The 22,699-nt window shown below is 35.3% G+C and overlaps 1 protein-coding gene across 6 annotated transcripts in view; it reads right to left on the bottom strand.

Moving 5' to 3' along the window:
• SYCP1 (synaptonemal complex protein 1) overlaps positions 1-22,699 on the bottom strand; it is a 130,676-nt gene that overhangs the window by 49,775 nt on the left and 58,202 nt on the right. For all 6 annotated transcript variants that reach the window (XM_072644426.1, XM_072644427.1, XM_072644430.1 and 3 more), the window contains exons 16-18: positions 17,135-17,196; positions 15,020-15,124; positions 11,970-12,073 (exon numbers count right to left, since the gene is read on the bottom strand). In XM_072644426.1, coding sequence (XP_072500527.1) covers positions 11,970-12,073; positions 15,020-15,124; positions 17,135-17,196 — 271 coding nt within the window. The remainder of the gene's footprint in view (positions 1-11,969; positions 12,074-15,019; positions 15,125-17,134; positions 17,197-22,699) is intronic.

The raw sequence follows: 22,699 nt of genomic DNA, 5'->3' as shown, positions 1-22,699 counted from the left end.
ATCATGTGCAGTTATTTCCATAATATTTCCATAATACCCATGTTGCAAAAGAAAACACAGACCAAAAAATTAATAATAAAAAAAGCTAAAAATGATGTTTCAATCTGCATTCAGACTCCATCAGTTCTTTCCCTGAAGGTGAATGGTAATTTTTACCCTAAGTCCTTCAGTAATGTCTTGGATCATTGTATTGCTGAGAATAGCTAAGTTATTCATAGTTGATCACCATACAGTGCTGCTGTTACTGTGCACAATATTCTCATGGTTGTGCTCATTTAACTCTGTATCAGTTCATATAAGTCATCTTAGGTTTTTCTGAAAGCATCCCCTTAACCATTTTGTAGAGGGCTAAGGGGAGTACAAGTCCCATGACCAAGGCCATAGCTGAGGCAAAGCCTGTTCCCGTGGGACTTGTGCTTACACAAACCCTGGCAAAAGCTCTCCATGACCCTGGAACCTGATGTTCCTGCAGATACTGACGTTCTTTGCAGAAAGTTGCACTTGGGTCTGGGAACTCAGGAACTAGCTGCAGGAGCAAGATAAGCTTCCTTATTTGCTTCGGGTACAAGGACATGGGTAAGTCATGGGATGGTAAGGTAATATCACGAGATGGTGAAGTAATGGGATGAGTTCAGCTGTACGTGATTGTGGTTACAGCCCTTAAATACTCTGACCCTCAGTTGAATAAATGGATTGCTCTCTTGGTTTCCTGCCTGCCTGGTGACCCACAGGTCACTGAAGCACTCCACAGAAGCTGGTAGCCCATGGCAAGTGGTCCCCGAACAGGGACTTGAAGGAGGCAGGGACCAGACCTGATACTTCAAGTCTCTGGTGTAGCGGCCACCCCCTTAGGAAGGAGCTCTGAGTGCTGTAGAAGACAGAGTCAAGGTAAGGGGAAGACTCAAGCCACACTTGCCTTTCACTCAAGTTTCATTCAGGCACTAACAATTCATTTCAGCAGGCTTACCAGGAGGGTGTTAGTGTTTAGGAGATAGCAAAAGCATCTCCAAAGCCCCAGAAACGGGACAAACACAGTTCAAGGAAAAGGATAAAGAATCCCAATAAGGGCGATTTTTGTTGTGAATACTTCACCAGGCTAACACAAGGATTAAAGAGCATAAATTAAGCAGCTCAATGTTGTAAGTATTTCACCAGTTGTAGATATCTCACCAGGCTAAACTGAGCTGGCTAGCAGTCTCAAGGACAGTAGAAAAAAAAGCAGCTTTAACACAAGGATGTTTGGCGAAACAAAAGTAAAGATGGGAAAAGCATGTTCCAGCAGTAAAGATAGAGTACACACCCCTCTGGATTGTAAATTCTTAAAGAAATTAACCAATTATGGACCAGGTAGTCTTTACATTCAATCCCTTCTAGACAGCATTTCTCAGACAGCCCTATGCCCCACTAATTGGTGCAATATAGCTAAACCACTCTTGAAGGAAGAGATTACTTACTTTGGAAATCTGAATGTATGAAAGATGTTTGGAACACAGTGAAAGAAAGCAAGCCAAAGGTCTAATTTGGGCATAGGATTTTTTGACAATTTTCCTCAGTTTCTGGATTCTTTTTTATTGTCTGTATGTGTGTTCTGTCTTTTTACGTTCTGTGTGCGTGTGTTTGTGCATTAATATGGCCAGCACCACTGCGCTGGTTGGAATGCAGTTATCTCTTTCCCTCCCCCTCTGTCTCTCTCTCTCTGTCTCTGTCTCTGTCTCTCTGTCTCTCTCTCTCTCTCTCTGATGACTGCAGCATCAGGGAAGAGAATGGGAGAGAGAAAGAGAGAAACATATCTCGTATTATTTAGTTTATATGACTGCTAACAGCAGTTTCAGGTCAGAAACATTTTACAAAGAAATAACGTATGTGCAGTTTTAAAAGAGGCTGTAATCAAAGCCCACTAGGAGAATAACATGGATATAACCTTAAAGGTAAGCATAACAGTTGTGGAAATTGTTGGAAAGTTGTTGGAAAAATTCTCTCTCTCTCTCTACCTTCTAACCCTGACCAAGTTGTGAAGGTGCAGAAAAAGACAAGAAATCGGGGAAACTTTTCCTCTCACATTACAGAGGCAAACTGACCAGCATTTTAATTATCTCATGCCTCACCAAAAAGATAAAAGTTTTTGTTTAATGGGAAACAACCAAAAGGTAGTTATTCTGGTCATATTTTAAGTGAATGGTGTCACTCCTAATTGGATGTTTAAGACAGGTCAGCATTTGTTATATTATTTGGCACTAAGGCACATTGGGAACATGAATAGAGCAAAAAAAAAAAAAAAGACACCTCAGAGATAAAGTTTTGAATGCTATAGTAGAAAGGAGGGGACTAGAAGCCACTGGATCTTGTTCCAGAGTCTCCCTCATTTCCACTGGCAGATTCGCAGCTATCTCTTCCAAAAAAGTTTTTAAGGAGTGGACACATTAGTGAAATTTACTTGAGTAAAAATTAGAACCATTAAGATTTTTTACCCTGTAGTCCCAAATCTGACCATCAAGCTAGGGCTGCAGTGAAAACTTATGACAGTTAAAAACATTTTAGTAGATTCAGTTAACTCCTCTCATCCTGGATTAGAGCAAGGGAAGAAAGTGCTAAAATATAGTAGGGAATTTAAGTTATCCTCCCCAAGAGTAAGGGTTGGGCCAGGGCAGTACAACATCACAACCCAACCAGCCTCCACATTTAAAAGCCTAGTCTTCTATTAATAATTTTTATATTGGAAACGTAAATAATGCCACCTAAAGTTCACTGTTTGGGTTACTACTGTGTTTCTAAATTGTAATAAAATTCTCTTGTAGTGCAAAAATTGAGTGATCATGGTAATCCAGAAATGCTGCTAGAAAAAGCAATTTTAAATCTGAATTTTGTTGAAACTAAAGATGTTGGGAAAATTGTGTAAAACAAGTTATGTTATTTTAAATTTTACCAGTCCTGCAACCTTGTCTTATAATGTTTTGTAATTGCCATTTGGATTGCCAGGTATTTTCATCTTTGGTTGTTAAAGAAGTTACAGCTAAAACAATTTGGCTATCATTTATAAAAGTTGTAAGTAAGATTGAAATTTTTGGAGTTTACTGTCTTAATGCTAAAACCTAACACTCTCAATGGCTCATAGTGTGTGGAAATAAAGGAACTAAGTAAAAACTTTATTTAGACTGGTTCTGCCCATTCAGAACAGTCCTCCTGTATGTTTGGGGGTTGGCAGGCATGGTGTCCATGCCAATTCCTTGTCTTTTGTAAAACTACTAAGGACCCTGGAAACCATCCATGTGAGCAAGGTCATCAGTCCTAGGAAAGAAATTTGTTTGGCTTATATAATTCATAAATAATGAATGTGACTTGCAAAAAAGTTGTAAAAGAAAGGATTTTTAACAATTGGCTTTTACAGCAGGACAAGTTTTAAATTTGAGAAGGAAAAATGCTAAATGGAATTCCTTATGTATGTGAGTCTTGGTAAATCTTTATTGCTTATTGCAACTCCATGAGAATAGAATAACTCTATCTGGCTCTAAGCTATGATTAGTGAAACTTGCTGTGTAAGGTACAAGGCATTTGGGACCATAACTATTTTCGTTTTAAGTTTAAGTTTGAATTTGGGTATAGTTGCTTGCATGTAATCAGTATCTGAGAGAAATGTCACAAGTTACTTAGAAGGAATGTGATACTGCACTGTTAACAGGTGAAATTTGTATCTGGAAAGGAAAAATCGAGGGGACAATTCTAGACCCAATCTAGGATGGGATCCTCTTGGTCAGTTTCCCCATTGTGTCCTTTTAAAAAGGAATGTTTCTCACCTGACTATTCCTGAGTCTGGCTATGAAATAGATACTGCATGATTGGAGAATTTCACTCTTATCCGAATTCAAACAGATTCAAGGATGTTTTATCTTGTCATATTTGGTACGCCACCTGTCCCTACTTTTTCCTTCTATAGCAAATTTCTATGATCAATAGCAAGTTACTGACAAAACATGTGAGCCCTTTTCTACTGGGAAAACTAATATTATTTTTATCTGAAATTAGAACATATTCAGAAATTTATGTAAATTACTTAAGACTCACCTTAAGATGTCCCCATTGTTTAAAAGGATTTTAAAAGCAGTAGTGTTTTTCTGTAATCAGTCTCTTACTGTTACCAACATGAGATTCCATTACACACTTTTACTAAAGCATTTTGTGATATCTAGGAATTCTTTAATAATTAAGAATTTGGTTTGTTCTAATACTTTAGGAATTTATATTACTTGAGAACATTGTTGTACCAACTAAGTTTTGATGAATTTTAAAAGGTTTATTCTTGTTTCAAAGTGAAAAGAAAACCATCAATGTAAAAGGTTTCAAATAATTTTCTTTATAAAAGTTTAGAGACTCTCTCAAAATCAGGATAAAATTTAAACTGTTTTAAAGGAACAAGAAATATTTCTGGAAGAAGTGTTTCCAACCAAACCAACTAAAATTTTCATTTTCAAGATAAAGTATTGCTAAAATTAACATGTAATGATCTATGAAGCAGAAAAGATCTTGCTGTTTTGAAAAGCAACAGTTGAAATTCATGTGTAAATGTATTCACATCTTCATTTCTAAAGTTTTTCTTCTAGAATGAATATTATCCACAAAAAGATAAACAAGCCTGTGAAACATCAATGAATATCTATTCAGTTGTGAAGTTCAAGTTAGGAACCTCTTTTGTTTAAGGCAATACAGCTATGCTAATGAAGAATAATAACTTTTGAACTATCCTGTCTATGGTGAAAAGATTAAGGAAGGTGAAGCAGTCTGAATGACAGGTTCAAGGGATTTGAATACATAAAAGGTTTGACTGAAAATATGGAAGGCAGATAAGAAGGTTTAGGACATATGGGGGTCATCCAAGCCCCTCCTATCTCCAGATAGTTGTTCTGGGTACCTTTGTACCAGTCTCAGATGGTTTAAGTGTGTTGAGAACGTGTGGGGAAGTATTTTCAGAAGGCAGAAAAATTATGTAACCACCAAATTTAACCCCTTCTGGTCAGTTTTTGGCCTTTGTTTGCTTAACCTCCTTGCCAGATTTGTCTCCTCCAGGTTTAGTGCCCTCCACTTGCAGATGACCGTTCTGGTTGTATATCACCCACTGTCCATGACCCATCGCCCTCTGGACCTGGCATCACACTAGCTATAGACCTTTCCAATGTCAAGACCTTGTGAGGCAGGGACAGCTCTACATCCACTCTCAACAGGAAGCAATTGCAGAAACTGAGACCTTCGTCCCTTACCCCAAAAGATTTGGGTTTCATCTATTTAAAAAGAGGGAATGATGAGGTACTTGGGTGAATATACTTGGGCCCTAATGTTAAAATCACATTTAAAAATCATATTTCTGTCTAGCCTCAAAATACTATCTAAGGTAGATTCTCCCTCAAGAACACAGCCTGCCCTAGCAACAACTGTTATCTCCCTTCCTCCTATAGTAGTCAGCTACACCTATAGAACTCAGCTGCCAGCTATGTACTGAACTATGTACTGGGTCATAATGACATTTACTATTCACTGACCAATCATGTGTATCCTAGACTCAGACATATCTAAACTCTCAATTTTTTGAATGTCACCCTAGATATTCTCTTTATATTATGACGGAACAAACAGAAAATAGCCCCCAACCTGGGATTGACTGTACTTATCTATCAGGATCCCAGCTTATTAGGCCACCACTCTCTCCTTGCAAAAACCAAACAATACATTGAGTAGACACACCACCATGGGATATGAAGGAAGGGTATATACTATAAATGGTATAAATTGTACTTTATCTCAATGTATCAATCCTCAATCAGACCCACTTGCAATGATTGTACAACAACCCACACATGTTATGTTCCCAGTTAAAGTAAACCATACTTGGTATCAAATTCAAAGGTATCCATTACCCGCAGAAGAGACTGTGCAACATCTGGCTGTTAAGATGAGGCAAAAACTATGTATTAGCTGTGTTGTGATGGGAGTTACAATGCTTGTTTCTTTACTTACTTCTGCTATTGCCTTAGGAATGTTAGTCAGCAATATGCAAAATAATATAGTGCATGCACAATATGTAGAGGAATTAGCGAGAAACATGAGCAGTGAGCTCCAATCCAAAATTAATCTGCAATTGTATGAAAAACTTAATGTCTTAAAAGACACTGTTCAGGCAATAGGCAATGACCTGAATATCCCAGAAGCACGATTAACCATGAAGTGCTATTATAGATTCAACTTCTTTTGTGTAACCCCAGAGATGTATAATAGTAGTAATTATAATTTGACAAATATCAGAAATCACCTCAGTGGAATATTGGAAAACAGTTCGGTGGCATTGGATATTGATAGGCTCCATACATTAGCCATAGAAATAAAAAAGGCTGCAGAAAAAGAGCTGAATCTATATGGGACAGTTGAAGAAATATGGAAATGGTTTAAGAATGTGAATCCCCTTGAATCACTTGTACACTGGCTCATGTCCATTGATACCCTTGCTTGTAACAGTTATCTTACTGCTCCTTTGCGGGCCTCCCATTGTGAGGTTCCCTATTCCCAGATGACTTTCTTTCAAACCCAACTTCACTATCTTCATTTACAAAAAAAGAAAGGGGGAGATGTAGACGGCTAAGGGGAGTGGCGAGTCCCGTGATCAAAGCCATAGCTGAGGTAAAGCCTGTTGTGCGTGGGATTTGTGCTTACACAAACCCTGGCAAAAGCTCTCCATGACCCTGGAACCTGATGTTCCTGCAGATACTGGCGTTCTTTGCAGAAAGTTGCAACTGGGTCTGGGAATTCAGGAACTAGCAAGATCACCTTCCTTACTTGCTTCAGGTACAAGAACATGGGTAAGTCATGAGATGGTGAGGTAATGTCATGAGATGGTTAAATAATGGAATGAGCTCAGCCTGCACGTGATTGTGGTTACTGCCCTTAAATATCCTGACCCTCAGTTGAATAAATGGATTGCTCTCTTGCTTTCCCGCCTGCCCCAGTTCTTTCTGCTCACCGGTCACCAAAGCACTCTACAAACGCTGATGGCCCACAACACCATTTCTTATACCACAATAGTATTCTATCACAATCATATACCACAATTTGTTTAGCCATTCCCCAGTTGATGGGCATCTTTTCAATTTCCAGTTCTTTGCCACTACAAAAAGAGCTGCCATAAATATTTTTGGACAGATGGATCCTTTTCCTTTTTCTTTGGTTTCTGTGGTATAGACTTAGTAGGGTATTGCTGGGTCAAAGGGTATACACAGTTCTATACTCCATTGGGCATAGTTCTAAATTGTCTCCAGAATGGCTGGATCATTTCACAACTTCACCAACAGTACGTTGGTGTCCCTATTTTTCCACAAGCCCTCCAACATTTGTCATTTTCCATCTCTGACATATTAGCCAATTTGTGAAGTGGTACCTCAGAGTTGATTTAATTTCCATTTCTCTAATCAAGTGATTTAGAGAATTTTTTTTTACATAACTATAGCTAGCTTTGATTTCTTCTTCTGAAAACTACCATATCCTTTGACCATTTATCAATTGGGGAATTAGTCTTGTTCTTTTAAGTATAACCCAGTTCTCCATATATTTGAGAAACCTTTATCAGAGAAGTACTGTAAAAAAAAATTTCCCCAGTTTCCTGTTTTTCCTTCTCATCTTGACTGCACTGATTTTGTTTGTGCAAAAACTTTTTCATTTCATAAAACCAAAATTATCCATTTCACATGTTGTAAGGTTCTCTGTTTCTTATTTGGTTACAAATTCTTCCCTTATCCATAAATCTGACAGTTAAAATAGTCCATATTCCCATAATTTGCTTATGATATTACTTTTTATGTCTAAGCCATGTAGCTATTTTGATCTCATCTTGATATATAGGGTGAGATCTTGGTCTGTATCTAGTTTCTGCCATACTGATTTCTGTTTTCCATAGCAATTTTGGTCAAATACTGATTTGTCTCAAAATCTTGGATCATTGGGTTTGTCCAACACTAAATTACTACGTTCATTTACTCCTGTGTATCGTTTACCTAACCTATTCCATTGATACACCATTCTACTTTTTAGCTAGTATCAGATTGTTTTGATGATTACCCTTCCATAACATAGTTTGAGATCTGGTACTGCTGGGTTCCTCCCTTCACTATTTTTTATTGATTCTTTTGATATTCTTGACCTTTTGCAGCCCCAGATGGATTGTTATTATTTCTTCTAGCTTTTCAAAATTTTTTTGGTGTATTTTTATTGGTATGGCACTGAAAAAGTAAATTAACTTAGGGAGAACTGTCGTTTTTATCATATTGAGTAAGCCTGCCCTTGAGCAATTAATATTTCTCCATTTCTTTAGACTGGACTTTATTTGTGTGAAAAGTGTTTTGTAATTATGTTCACATACTTCCTGGGTTTGTCTTAGCAGGTAGACTCCCAAGTATTTTATATTGTCTGCAGTTATTTTAAATGGAATTTCTCTGTCTAATCTCTTCCTGTTGGACTTCTTTGAAGTAGAAATTCAGTAGAAATGCAAATAAATTGTGTGAGTTTATTTTGTACCCTTCAACTTTGTTCAAGTTGTTAATTGCTTCAACTAGTTTTTTAGTTGATTTTCTAGAGTTCTCTAAGTATACTATCATCTGCAAAGAGTGACAGTTTTGTTTTCTCATTGCCCAATCCAATCCCTTCAATTTCTTTTTCTTGACTTATTGATATAGCTAGCATTTCTAGAACAATATTGAATAATGGTGATAATGGGCATCCCTGCTTCACTCCTGATCTTATTGGAAATAGATTATTTTAACAGACCTGAACTTATAAAGGCTTGAAAAGAGCAACAGAAGAGTTATGAGCTACTTTTAATTAAAACTGCTTCAAATTTTTTGTTCACTATTCTCAAGCCACTAACTCTATCTACTGCCCCTCATTTTTAGTAGACAATTTTGCCTGCTACTTGATAGAAAAAAGTACAGTTCATCCAAAGACATGACATCCTCAATTCGTCCTACACCTTTCTAAACCTATGTCCTCATTTTCAATAATCATAAATATTTATTTAACACTAAGCTTTTGCAGAATAATTTATATATATTATAGTATTTGAGCTTTACAAAAGCTTTTTGATGTAAGTTTTTAGGTATTATTATCCCCAATTACAAAAAACATAAACTGGGGTTCAGAGATGCTAAGTAATTTGCCCATCATCATATAGCTAGAAAGTGTTAGAGGAACTGAACCCACATCTATTTGATTCTGATTCTAGCATTCTAACTGCTACACTATTCAGCACTTCTTTCCTGCCAGGCATAACCACTCCAACTATGCCTGTGCTCCTATCCCATCTCACCTCTTCTTTGCCCTTGCTCTATCAGTTATCCTCTCTCTCTCATCTATCCTCAATTTTTCCTCTAACTAGCTCCTGCCCTTTGACCTTATGCACATGTTCAGGTCTCCCCATCCTAAAAGAAAAGAAGCCCCTTTCTTTGACCCTATAAACTCCCCAGGTTATCATCTTATCTGTCTCATCCCTTTCCTTATTAAGCATCTAGAACGAACAGTTTACATTCAGTGTAAGTTTTATGCAACGCTGAAAACTCGGTTTTTCAGGTTGAATGTGGCTACTTGGGGATAATCAGTTATGTACCTCCCAGTCTAATCCTTAATCTAGTATGTTCTGTTTTTCCAGATAATAAAAAGAAACATATATTTGATAAGAAAACAATCTAATTAAGATGTAAAAGAAATGAAAACAGTAAGAAAGTAATAAAGTCGTTCTCTGAAGCCATACACAATGAGTACACTCTCCTACATTTTCCCAAAATCAAAACTTCCCCTGGAAAACTTATGGGGCATAGAGAAGCCAGGATGGATTCACCTGCGCCCCTGATGAAGCAAGGATGGAACCCAGAGAAGTAGCTTGGCTTAACTCTGGGGTCATAAGGATTTCCTTGGATGCTTCACCATCCCTATTAATTTCCATGGCTCTGACATATTCATTCATTCATTCATTCCTTCATTCATTCATTCATTCATTCCTTCTCTGTCTTTATCTTTGGCTGTCTCTCTCTTTCTCTCTCTCTCTCTCTCTCTCTCTCTCTCTCTCTCTCTCTCTCTCTCTCTCTCTCCCTCCCTCCCTCCCTCCCTCTCCCTCTCTCCTTTTATCTTTAAATCCAATCTCTGTTTACAACTTCTCTTAAATGCTCTGCACTTCCACAAATGTTTGAACCACTTGCCTCTCCTCTCATTTCTCTATGAAGTATTTCTTTTCTTCCCTTTCCAAGTCTTGTACAAGAAGACTCAAATAAAATTTAAAAATGAATGAAGGAAAATGAAAATAGCATTCTGATAGGATCAGTTCTTTCTCTGGAGGTGGACAGTATGCTTCATCATTAGTTCTTCAGGATTGTCTTGGATCATTGTATTGCTGAGGATAGCTCAGTCATTCACAGTTCTTTGCACAATATTGCTGTAACTGTGTACAATATTCTCCTGGTTCTGTTTACCGCACTTTGCAATCTGTTCACACAACTCTTTCCGGGTTTTTCTGAACTCATCCTGCTTGTCATTTCTTATAGCACAATAATATTCCATCACAATCATATACCACAGTTTGTTTTACCATTCCCCAATTGATGGATATCCCTTTGACTTCCTATTCTTAGCCACCACCACCAAAAAAAAAAAAAAGCTTCTATAAATACAATTGTACTTTAAAACAAGAGTTTTCTACCTCTCTGGATGTCTCCCTGGATATACATGTCATAGCCTCTTCAATGGAGATGAGAGTAACATTACCAGCCCTCTACTCACACCTGCTTCCTCCATATCAGTTCTTTCTTTCATGTCCCATTTTATGAGATAATTGCTCCTTCTTACCTTTTCCTATCTAATTTTGTTTTTTAGAATCACCCTGTTATACACAACGCACCTTCAACCTTTCCTTAACACTATTCCTTTTCAAACATTTTCTGTTATAAACAAACTGGATTACACACCATTCCCTTTTCTGTGCTCTGGAATGTATTCTCTCCCCCTTCTCAGTACCAACAATCTTATGCTAAAATTTTTCCCTTTCTTTAAGTCAAATGCTGACTTCTCCATGAAGCTCTTCATTATTCCTCTAACCTGAAGAAATATCTTCTCCCTCAGATTGCACATTTACATGGACCTCTCCTTTGTTATTATTTTCTAATTTGTATTGTAGGTATTTGTGTGCATATATTCCCTCCTAGTTTGTAAACTTTATAGAACAAAGGACTAGGTTAGATTTCTTCTTTATATTCCTGTCACTTAGCACAGTGTTCTACACATATTAGGTGCTTAATACATAGCTTTTCTTTTCTAAATGGAACTGAATTAAAAACCTTGTTGTTGAAAAGTAAATAGAAAAATTATTAACTGCCATTGACATCTCTTCAATTGCTCTTACATCAAGGTTGTGAAGTTCCATCTAAAAAGTCTATTAGTGTGAGGAGAAGCATCTGGTTTATGTGTGGTAGATTAGATGTGAATTAAGGGCACCTATCTCCTACACTTGTAGGAAGTATTTTTAAAGAACACTGCCCCTGTAACAAAAGGCAACAGTTGTGGGTAACATGAGTAATACTCCATTATTTAATTGAGAAGAAAAACATAGCTCAGTATTCATCTAATTATATATTCATGCAAGTTTAACAAGGTTACAGTTTATGAGAGATATCAGAGAAGAGTGGAAATATGGCCTTGGAGTCAGGAAGACCTTCCTTCAAGGCATGCCTCTGATTCATTCTGGCTAAGTGACCCTAGGCTAGTCACTTACCCTCTCAGTGCCTCAGACAGTTATCTAAGATGATAAATTGCAACACAGATGCTCATCTGCATTCACATCATTTCTTCAACTCAAATTCCTAACAAACAAAATCACAGGTCCAATCTCTCCAAAATGGTTTAAAGTAAAACTTTAGGAGGATACATGTGGTTTACCAATAAATGCAAAAACATACCTCTCCTGTTCAAGCTCAGTTTTAAGTTCTGCAACCTGTTGTAAGTAATTTTGTTCATTTGCAGTAGCTTCATTAAATTTTGTTTCCAAATCATGTATTTCTTTCTGAAAAAGAAAAAAACATACAAGCACATGGGATATGGCTTAAATTTTTTTATTATTCAAAATTGATTACAAAAGTAACAGTATAATACAATCTCTTCTGATTACTACTGTTACTTCAGTTCTTCAAAGATCTATGATGTCTTCAGGGTAGGTATTTCCCTGGAATGATGCACATCACAACCCCACTAGGCCTCAGTAGATGGGCATTATGAGTTGTGACAGAAAAATTAAATCAACTTCTAACCAACTTGATAATGAGCTTCTCTAAAAATTATTTGGGATCCATTTGAGGAAGTGGCCATGATAGCCATGCTCACTTCTCTCCTCACTCTCTGGACTTGTACTCCTCCTCTTCCCACATCTTAACCCCAGATTTTCAGCTCCCTTTATGAGCTTTCTCTCTCCGTTCTTTGAGGGTAAGGGCTGCCTTTCTTTGTATTTTCTTCTGTATTACCAGCACATAGCACTGTGCCTGGTACGTAATAAGAATTTAATAAAATGCTATATCTATTCACTTAAGCTGGGTTTCAGACCACCCCCATAAAATTCATCGTTAGCTTTTGCTCATCCAGTTTTGTACCACGACCCAGAGTTTGTGCCATTCCAGCACAATATACAAAAATAATGGTTTATCTCCATCCCATGAGGTAGTATCAGAATTGGTTGTGGAATACTATAGAGTTGTCATGTGAGATTTTGTAACTACTTTAAAATTCATGTAGATAAAACACTGACATTTTTAAATAACAAGCTTTAAAAAATATATTTGTGTATTGGTATGTTCATTGAACTCCACCAGTGTAAATAACAATCTATCATTCATGCTTTCTCATCCTGTTTAAATCATTTGCCACACATCTTCCATATAAGATTCTTTCAACATCCTTGTGACTTTTCTCTTTAAAATATATATACATATCTCAGAGGTACTCATGGACTATTTACACTATCCACCATTTTCTTTATATAATTGGATCACTTCCTTTTTCAGACATATATTTCCTCAATAATGTTTTTATATCACTTCTTGCATACAAATCACCCTTATTAATGGGCTAAAAATCTACTCATACTTACCATGAGTCTTTCCACTGTAACTTATAATCTAGATACATCAAAAACTAAAGTGTCCAATGAGTCTCAGTCTTATTGCATCACCCAAAAAAAATCAGTATTAAAGAGATTGACTTTTATGGAAATGAATAGTTTGGTAATATTACACAGTGCTTTCAATGCCTCAGATTCAACCTAGCCTTATTTCTTTTTGCTATTCAATTCTGAATCTGTTTCATTGTTCACGAGTAGCCTGTTAAGATATGTAATATTGATGGACTAACTCAATCAATTGATTATTCAACTCTATGTTATACTCCGAGTAATAAGCACTTTTCAACCAATTCAATTATCCCATGTAGATGAAGAGACTAATGTCTTTTGTACTCCTATAGACTTCATTGAGGAAGTTTTGCAGTATTCCAGGACTACCTGCAGCAATAAAAATTCCATCTGAGGATGCAAACGTTTGAAGAATTTCACCATCAAAATGGAATCCTGTTTTGTTTGGGTTTTTTCTTTGGGGGGGTGGGGCGGGACTCAGCAAAGAAAATTTTCATGGAGAAGGCCTCAATTAAACATATCAAGTCTTCCCCTTTGATACTTGGCTTGATACCACTATTTAACAGATTGTTGTATAAAATCACTTCCAAATCCATGTTATAATGCCCCGTATATTTTGATGTATACATGGGATGCAGCTTACATGAAATTTCAAAATGTCATCTTGCTCTATATGCTAATGCTTTTTTTAAGAGCAATAAAAAAAAGACACAATGGGATTTTGTATTCTCTGTCTTTCAGTCAGTTATGTGACCATAAATATGTAGAAAACCATCTGCAAACAACGTTCCTATTTCCTGCTAATATTTTTATCAATGTTATCCTCAACATATACAACATTTTGAAAAAGATTTTCATAGAAAAGTAGGTACATGGATCAGCAGCTGCTGATGTATTCTCAGTCACTTTTTTTAAAAGTAAAAATAACACCTGTAATCTTTTCTGTTTCTTTAGGATTTTTTCTTTTTTTTCTATTCCTAGGTACTTTTAAACTTCTGTTGTCTCTAGTGTAGATTTGTTCTACATACATGTATTCAGGAACAGTTCCCTCATTCTTATTTCATCTTTTTAAGTGGCATTGTCACTTCTGGATAAAGTATATCAAGTATTGAGGTATAAGTGTCCAAATGTGGTGGCTCCATTACCATTACCCATCCCATTCCCAACAGATCACTACAAAAATATGTTTCATTGTGCTTTTGAATTTGCCCTCTGTGTTCCCAGGATGATTGGGGTTAACTGAATCTCATGACAACACAACTGACTAAATGATGTAGAACATGAAAGGTTTAATTATACTTATTGGTGATGGAGTAATCAAATAAAATTTGATTTTGTACAGTAAAATATGACTTTAAAGGATCTCTTCCAACAAAATGTCTTTTGGGCATATATTAAAAACCTGCAAGATTTCTTGAGGTGTAAATATAGAGAAAACAATTCATTAACCCTTTGATAGCTGATTTCAAGTTAATATCTCCCTAAAACAGAGGCCCATCTCTTTAAAATCAATGTTCTTTCAGTAATACTATATGGCTATGAATCATAGGACACAACAGTCTCTAAAGAATTAAAGTGATATGTCACCCAAACGACAACAAAAAGGAACCTCATGAGCATGAATAGACTGTAACATATTACTAATTAGAATTGTCTAGGAAAAGTGATATAAAGGATGTCATTAGAGACTATATAAGTAGAAAAGCAAGTGGAGTAATTACATAGCAAAAGGGATAACTAATAGGCAATTTAAAATGTCTGTAAACATTAATGTAACTGTAAATATATCCACAGTAACAAAAATATCTGAAACAAAATAGTCACACAAACCTCTCTGATTTGAAGAATTCCATTTAGTTCTATTTCTGTTGCCTGCAGTTTTTCAGTAATCATCTCTAAATGTTTCTTTTCACTTAAAAGTCTTTGATTTGCTTCCTAGTTAAGAATATAATGGAATCATGAATTCTAAAGTACAAATATTCAAAATCATGAAATCTACAAACCAAAGTTGCGAACAGAACTATAATTTCAATAAAGATTTTTCCCTTTGGTTGGAACTACAAAATGTTATATAAAACACATCTTGATTCAATAAATAAAGAAATAAATTATGAAGGAACTACGGTATAATTAAAAGGACACTGGAAAGGGACCTAAGTTCTAATTGTAGCCACGTCATTAACTAGCTTTATGGACATAAGGAAATCACTAAGTCCTTTTCAGAACTTAATTTTCTTATATGCAAAATGAATGGTTGGACAAAATTACTTTTTTTAAAATTCCTTCTAGATCAAAAATTTTATGATTCCTTAAGGAGATTATTTCTGAGCTCCTTTAGAGTCTTACAGATCTGATTCTATGAAAATTTGTCAATTGTTATGGCAAGTAAAATGAAAATCAAGCTTGCAAATATTACAGTTTCATGTGCTACAGGGTCATAAATGGAAGGGAAAATCACATAATACAGGAAATCTAATTTTAACAAATCCATTATAATTTCTGATTCTATCATGTTCACGATCACAAAAGGTAGATTTTGCTGAATCAACTTCAGAAAAAAGGTATTTATAACTGACACCTTTATAAATTCTTGTCCACATAGGAATCAATCTCTATAATAAAAACATTACTTTGGTATTTACCATTTAATACACACACACACACACACACACACACACACATTTAATGACTGATATACAAGCTATCCTTAAAATTTAACAGGTTTCACAAAAGGGTGTGGTTGTGGTTTTCAGTGAAGGCACTGGTAAACAGGGGACTGAAGATGTGATAGTACTCAAAGTGAAGATAAAAAACAAATAAAAAATGGTATAAGTCTTAGGCCAGACTTTTCCATCAGGCATATTAAAAAATCAATTATCTGAAGCTATAAATAATATCACCCTCTGTATACTATAAAAATTAAAACCACAGCCAAATAAGTATGTCTTTAAAAGTTCATTAAAATGGGATTGTACAAGCAAACTAAACCCATATACAAAATATAAATTACTTTCCTTAAAAAATACTCATGAACTAAAAGAATAAACACAACCTTCAAAGAAGTCTTATTTATAACCATAAAATGTCACATTCAAATTAAAATAAGATTGTACTCTTAGAACTAGAAGAGGCTTTAGAGGGCATCTACTACTCATGTTATAGATGAAGAAATTAAGGTAAAATAATATTAGATAACTTGTCCAAGGGAAGATTTAAATTGAAATTTAGGAATTCTGATTCCATAGCCAGTATTCTTTCCATTGTACCATGGTAAAATTGTTGATATTACACACATGACAATGTGTGGGCAACATATAATTTTCTTCTTTTAAAAAGTATGGACACAAAATTCTAAACAAATTGTGGTAAAATATAATGAAACATTATTATATCCATTAAGAGCTGATGAATTAAAATAATACAGGCAAACACAAGAAGACTTATTACACAAACTGATATAAAGTGAAATAAATGGAAGCAGAAAAATAATATACACAATTATTACAATGCAAAAATGGAAAGAACAGCAGCAACAAAGACCCCAAACCTAAATGTTGTGTAATCATAATCATCAAGCTTGGTCCCAAAGTAAAAAGGAAAAAATGCACCCTCTTTTCTTTGCATAAAGAGGAAATATGGATGTGGAACATTAAATATCTTGTCAGACTTGGCTTATGTATTCATTAGTTTTCCTGAAATGCTTTTTTCCCCTCACTCTTTTATTCTTTGCTATAGGAGATGGTTATAGGGAAGAGAGATAGAAGGGATACCTTTGAAAAAGCAAAGTTATACTTTAATAAAAAGTATGTTTTTGTAGGGGTGGGACCTAAAATAAGTATTGCTAAAATTCTACAAGTCATAATAACATACTGGACAAAAAAAATAGTCAACTAACAGTTGCCATACTATACTAAATTACTTAAAGGAATAGTCATATGTATTTACCAAGATTCTTTTTAATTCTTCAAGTTGCATTTCTTTGTCCTTTTTACATAGTTCCATGTCTTCTAAAATAAAAAACATAAATATATTAAAAGAACTAAATGTATTACTGAGATTAAAAGACTGAAAATGAGATGTGAAATGATTGGAGAAATAGGAAATAAAAGGGTAACATAAAGAGGAAGTCAATTAACACATATTTATTCAGCATATAACACATGTCAATCACTGTGCGAGGTATTGGAGATAACATAACTTAAGGGAAAACAGTCCCTGCCCTCAAAGAGTTGATGTACTTTTGGGGAAAAGACATAAATAACTAGAAAATTCATCCAGGAAATCTTTTTGCAAGGAAAAACTAGAGACTATGGTAAGTAGGAAAGACTTCATGTAGAAGTTAGCACTCCAGCTGGGTTTTAAAGGAAACTAGGTATTCTAAGAGGTGGAGATGAAGAGGAGTGAATTTCAGGAACAGAGGATAGCCTGTTCAAGGGCACAGGGATGAAAGATATAATGTGTGTGAGGAATGACAAACAAGTTAGTTTGGCAAGAAATGAGAAAAAAAACATTCTTGAAAGGGAAGCATTAGGCACAGATAGATTAAGGACACTATGAAAAGAACTGAAAACTGAGTAATGTAATATGGACAAATACATGATCTTATAGGATACTGATATATTTAAAATAGATCATAAGGTCATCTATCATACACTGTTTTTATATACATTTGTCTTAATTTCAATGTATCACAATTTCTGTATCTTGTTATACCGATAACCTAGTCTAATCCTTCCCTATAATCTTAAAGGAAGCTGGGTGTCATTCTTCTCTAAAACTAATCTTATACTTATTATCATGACTCCATTCCTTCCTGTGTCTTTAAGAACCTTACTCCAACAAGGATACCTTCCCTCTTCCACAGTTTTCTTTACATCATTATCAAACCCACAAATTCAACTAAATTAGCATTAATCATCAAGCATTACAAGTCTCCTTTATCTTACAAATATTTGATCCTAATACTCCTTCTACCTATTATACAACTTTTCTCCTTCCTTTTGTTACTACATTCTTTGAGTATGTGGTATTTTATAATCTAATACCTTTGCTTCCTCTCCCTATTCTTAATCTTCTGAAAACTGCCTTTCTTCCACCACCATGCTATTGAAACAAATAACTAAATATTACTAATGATCCTTTCCTTTTTTGATAGTTTTCAGTCATTTCCAACTCTTTGTGACCCCATTTGGGGTTTTGTTGAGTGGTTTGTCATTTCCTTCTCCAACTGATTTTACAGATGAGTAAACTAAAGCAAATAGGGTTAAGTGATTTTGCCAGGGTAACTCACCTAATAAGGTCTGAGGCTGCATTTGAAATCAGGTCTTCTGACTCCAAGCCCAGTGTTCTTTCCACTGCTGCCACCTAGCTGATTTTTTATAGTCAAGTACAACTATTTCTTTTCTGTCCTCATTACTTTGGAAATTATAGCCATACCCTACTTTTTGAGATCTTTTCCTCCCTTTGATTTCCATCTCTTTCACTGATATATCAACCCCCACCTCCCCATTCTCCTCAACTTGGTATTTTCCTCCCAGCTTTCTTTTGAGACCTCTATTTCTCTATGTTCTTTTCCTTAGTAAATATCTGCAAAATGCTATAAGCAGCAAGAAAGAAATAATTCAAATACCATGAAGTCACAGTCAGGATCACACAAACTTAGCAGTCACCACCTGAAAGTAGTGAAGAACTTAGATTATGTTACAAAAGGCAAAGGAACTAGCATTACAACCAAGAATAATAGGTCTTTAATAAAATAAAGGACTTTCAAGCATTCCTGATGAAAAGACCAGAACTAAGTAGAAAATCTGACATTCAAAAACAGAACATTATAAAGAAGCATAAAAAGATAAAGCTGAGTAAGAAATCATAAGGGATTATGCAGAGTTAAACTGTTTATATTCTTATATAGAGAGACGATACATAAAACCCCTCAGAACTTTATTATCATCAGGACTCTTACAGAGAATCTAGATAGACAGAAGGCCTGAATGTGATTCTTTTATGTTGAATTATCTCAAAAGAAGAATGGATGGGTGGGGAAGAGGAATACACTAGGAAAAAGGGGAAGGAGGAAGATTAATGGGGAAATTATCTCCCATAAATGGGGTACACAAGAAAGTTTATACAGTAGAGAGATTAGTGATGCAGAACAGATGACCCTTGAACTGAATTTTCATCAGAACTGGTTAAGGAGCGAAGAAAATACATACATACAATATTGGGCACAGAAATCCATCTTACCTAATAGAGTTAAGATATAAAGAGATTAAGAGAAAGAACAGGGGGCAATAAGAGGGTAGATGAGGAAGGTAATGGTCAAAAGCAAAACAGATTCTTAGAGAGAGGACAGGGAAAAAAGAAAAGGAAAAGTATAAGATACTTTTTAGAGGGAAATACACGTATAGCAATCATAATTATGAATGTGAATGGGATTAACTCACCCATGAAATAAAAGAGAATAACTGAATGTGTTAGAAACCAGGATCCAACAATATGTTTATAAAAGACACACTTGAAACAGAAAGATACACACAGAGTTAAAATAAGGTGCAGGCAATGGATCTATTATCCTTCAGCTTAAGTTACAAAGGAAGGGGGATAAAGCAAAGCAAAAAAGAGACCTAATTAAAAGAGATACAGGTAAATACATTTTGCTTAAAAAGTACCATAAACAATAAATTAATATCAGTATTAAACATATATGCATCCTTCTTAGATCTAGACAAATATAACCATAAAATAAATAAGAAAAAAGTTAAGGAAATAAATAGAATTTTACAAGTTAAACATGATAGCTCTCTAGAGTACTGGATGGGGATAGAAAGGAAGAGGAAGGGAAATAATTGTTTATATGTTGTCTATTATGTGCCTGATACTATGTTAAGCTCTTCACAAATATTTTCTCATTTGATCCTCACAACAACCTGAGAGGCAAGTGATAACGAAAGAAGTACATCTATTTCTCTGCTGGTCATAATACCTTCACAAAAACCAACCATGTGTTAGGGTATTAAAAACTCATGAATAAATGCAGAAAAACAGAAATGTTAAATACATCTTTTCTAGACTATAATGCAATAAATAGAACATTAAACAAAGAGCTTTTGAATGATAGATTAAAAATTAACTGGAAACTTAATAGATTAATCTTAAAGAACTGCTGTACCAAAGAATAAATCATAGAAATTATCAATAATTTCATTAAAGATAATTACAACAGTAAGGTAACACAACAAAATTTGTATGTTCATCCTTCATTGCCAAAGAAGACCATGCCATCAGAAAAATAATGACATGACTTGCACTTGACTTTGTTTTTTTTGAGTGAGGGAGGGCTGTGCAGGTCACCAGCCTCACTTTCTCTTCCAGAGCCATCTGAATCCAGTGACAGATATTCAATCAGGATGACTGGAGATGACCCAGGATGAGGCAATTGGGGTTAAGTGGCTTGCCCAAGGTCACACAGCTAGTGAGTGTCAAGTGTCTGAGGTGAGATTTGAACTCAGGTCCTCCTGACTCCTGCACTGGTGCTCTACCCACTGTACCACCTAGCTGCCCCAAATGTTTGTGTTAATAAAAGACAGAAAGGGCAGATCAGTAAATTGTGTATGCAACTAAAAAATTAGAAAACCAACACATTAAAACTCTCAATTAAATACCAAAATGGAAATCTTGAAACTCAAAAGATGAACAAAATTGAAAATAAAAAATGCCATCAAATTAATAAAGCTAGAAACTTTTTAAAAATAAAAAAATAGATAAGCCTTTGTCTAATTTGATTTTTTTTAAAAAGGAAGAAGAAAACCAAATTACTAGTATGAAAAGTGCAAAAGTGAATAAAGAAGGGGAAAAGCAATTATTAGGACCTATTTTACATAACTACCACACTAACAGAATCGACAATCTAAATTAAATGGATGAGTATTACAGAAACATAAATTGCCCAGATTAACAGAAGAGGAAATAGAATATTTAAATAATTCTATCTTGAAAAAAGAAACTGAACAAGCCATAAATGAGCTCTCTATGAAAACCCCAAGGCCCAGAGGGGCAATTCATTCTAATACTAGTATGCAGTACAAAAAAAAAAAAAAAAAAAAAGGATAAAGTTCTACAAAATTTCTTCTATGACATAAACTTTGTCTTGATATCTAAACTAGGAAGAGTAAAAACAGAGAAAGTATTTTACCCAAATGGATACTGATGCAAAATTTTTAAATAAAATATTAGCAAGGACATTACAGCAACAAAGATTTTTTTAAATCATACACTATGACCACACTGGATTTATTCTATGAATAGAGGACCAGTTCAAAATTAGGAAAACTATAAGCACAGTTGACCATATCAATAACAAAAACAACAAAAATGCTTTGAGTTTTGAAGGAAATCCCAAAATGAAAACGCCTAGGAATACTACAAGCAAAGTCTAGAGCTTCCAGGTCAAGGAAAAAATACTTCAAGCAGCTAGAAAAAAATAATTCAAATACCACTGTACCACAGTCAGGTTCACACAAGACTTAGCAATTATCAATATAAAGGAATAGAGGGCTTGGAATATGATATTCCAGAAGGCAAAGTAGATAGGATTACAACTGAGAATAACCTCCTCAGCAAAACTAAGTATAATTCTACAGAAGAAAAAAATAGACTTTTAATGAAACAGAGGATCTTAAAGCATTCTTTTCTTTGTTTAGTTATTTAAATTAATTTATTTAACTTTTAACATTCATTTTCACGAAATTTTGGGTTCCAAATTTTCTCCCCATTTGTCCCCTCCGCCCACCCCAAAACACCGAGCATTCTAATTGCCCCTATTACCAATCTACCCTCTCTTCTATCATCCCTCCATTCCCTTGTCCCCATCTTCTCTTTTGTCCTGTAGGGCCAGATAACTTTCTACACCCCTTTACCTGTATTTCTTATTTCCTAGTAGCAAGAACAGTACTCGACAGTTGTTCCTAAAACTTTGAGTTCCAACTACTCTTCATCCCTTCCTCCCCATCCATTCCCTTTGGAAGGCAAGCAATTCAATATAGGCCATATCTGTGCAGTTTTGCAAATGACTTCCATAATAGTCGTGTTGTGTAAGACTAACTATATCTCCCTCCATCCTATCCTGCCCCCCATTGCTTCTTATTCTCTCTTTTGATCCTGCCCCTCCCCAAGAGTGCTGACTTCAAATTGCTCCCTCCTCCCACTGCCCTCCCTTCCATCCTCCCCCGCACCCTGCTTATCCCCTTATCCCCCACTTTCCTGTATTGTAAGATAGGTTTTCATACCAAAATGAGTGTGCATTTTATTCCTTCCTTTAGTCGAATGTGATGAGAGTAAACTTCATGTTTTTCTCTCACCTCCCTTCTTTTTCCCTCCACTAAAAAGTCTTTTGCTTGCCTCTTTTATGAGAGATAATTTGCCCCATTCCATTTCTCCCTTTCTCCTCCCAATATATTTCTCTCTCACCCCTTAATTTCATTTTTTTAAGATATGATCCCATCCTATTCAATT

The sequence above is a fragment of the Notamacropus eugenii genome, chromosome 2 (assembly GCF_028372415.1).
Source record: "Notamacropus eugenii isolate mMacEug1 chromosome 2, mMacEug1.pri_v2, whole genome shotgun sequence".
Lineage (NCBI taxonomy): Eukaryota > Metazoa > Chordata > Mammalia > Diprotodontia > Macropodidae > Notamacropus > Notamacropus eugenii.
Note: the sequence above shows the minus strand (reverse complement) of the source record. Positions and strands in the feature narration are given on the sequence as shown.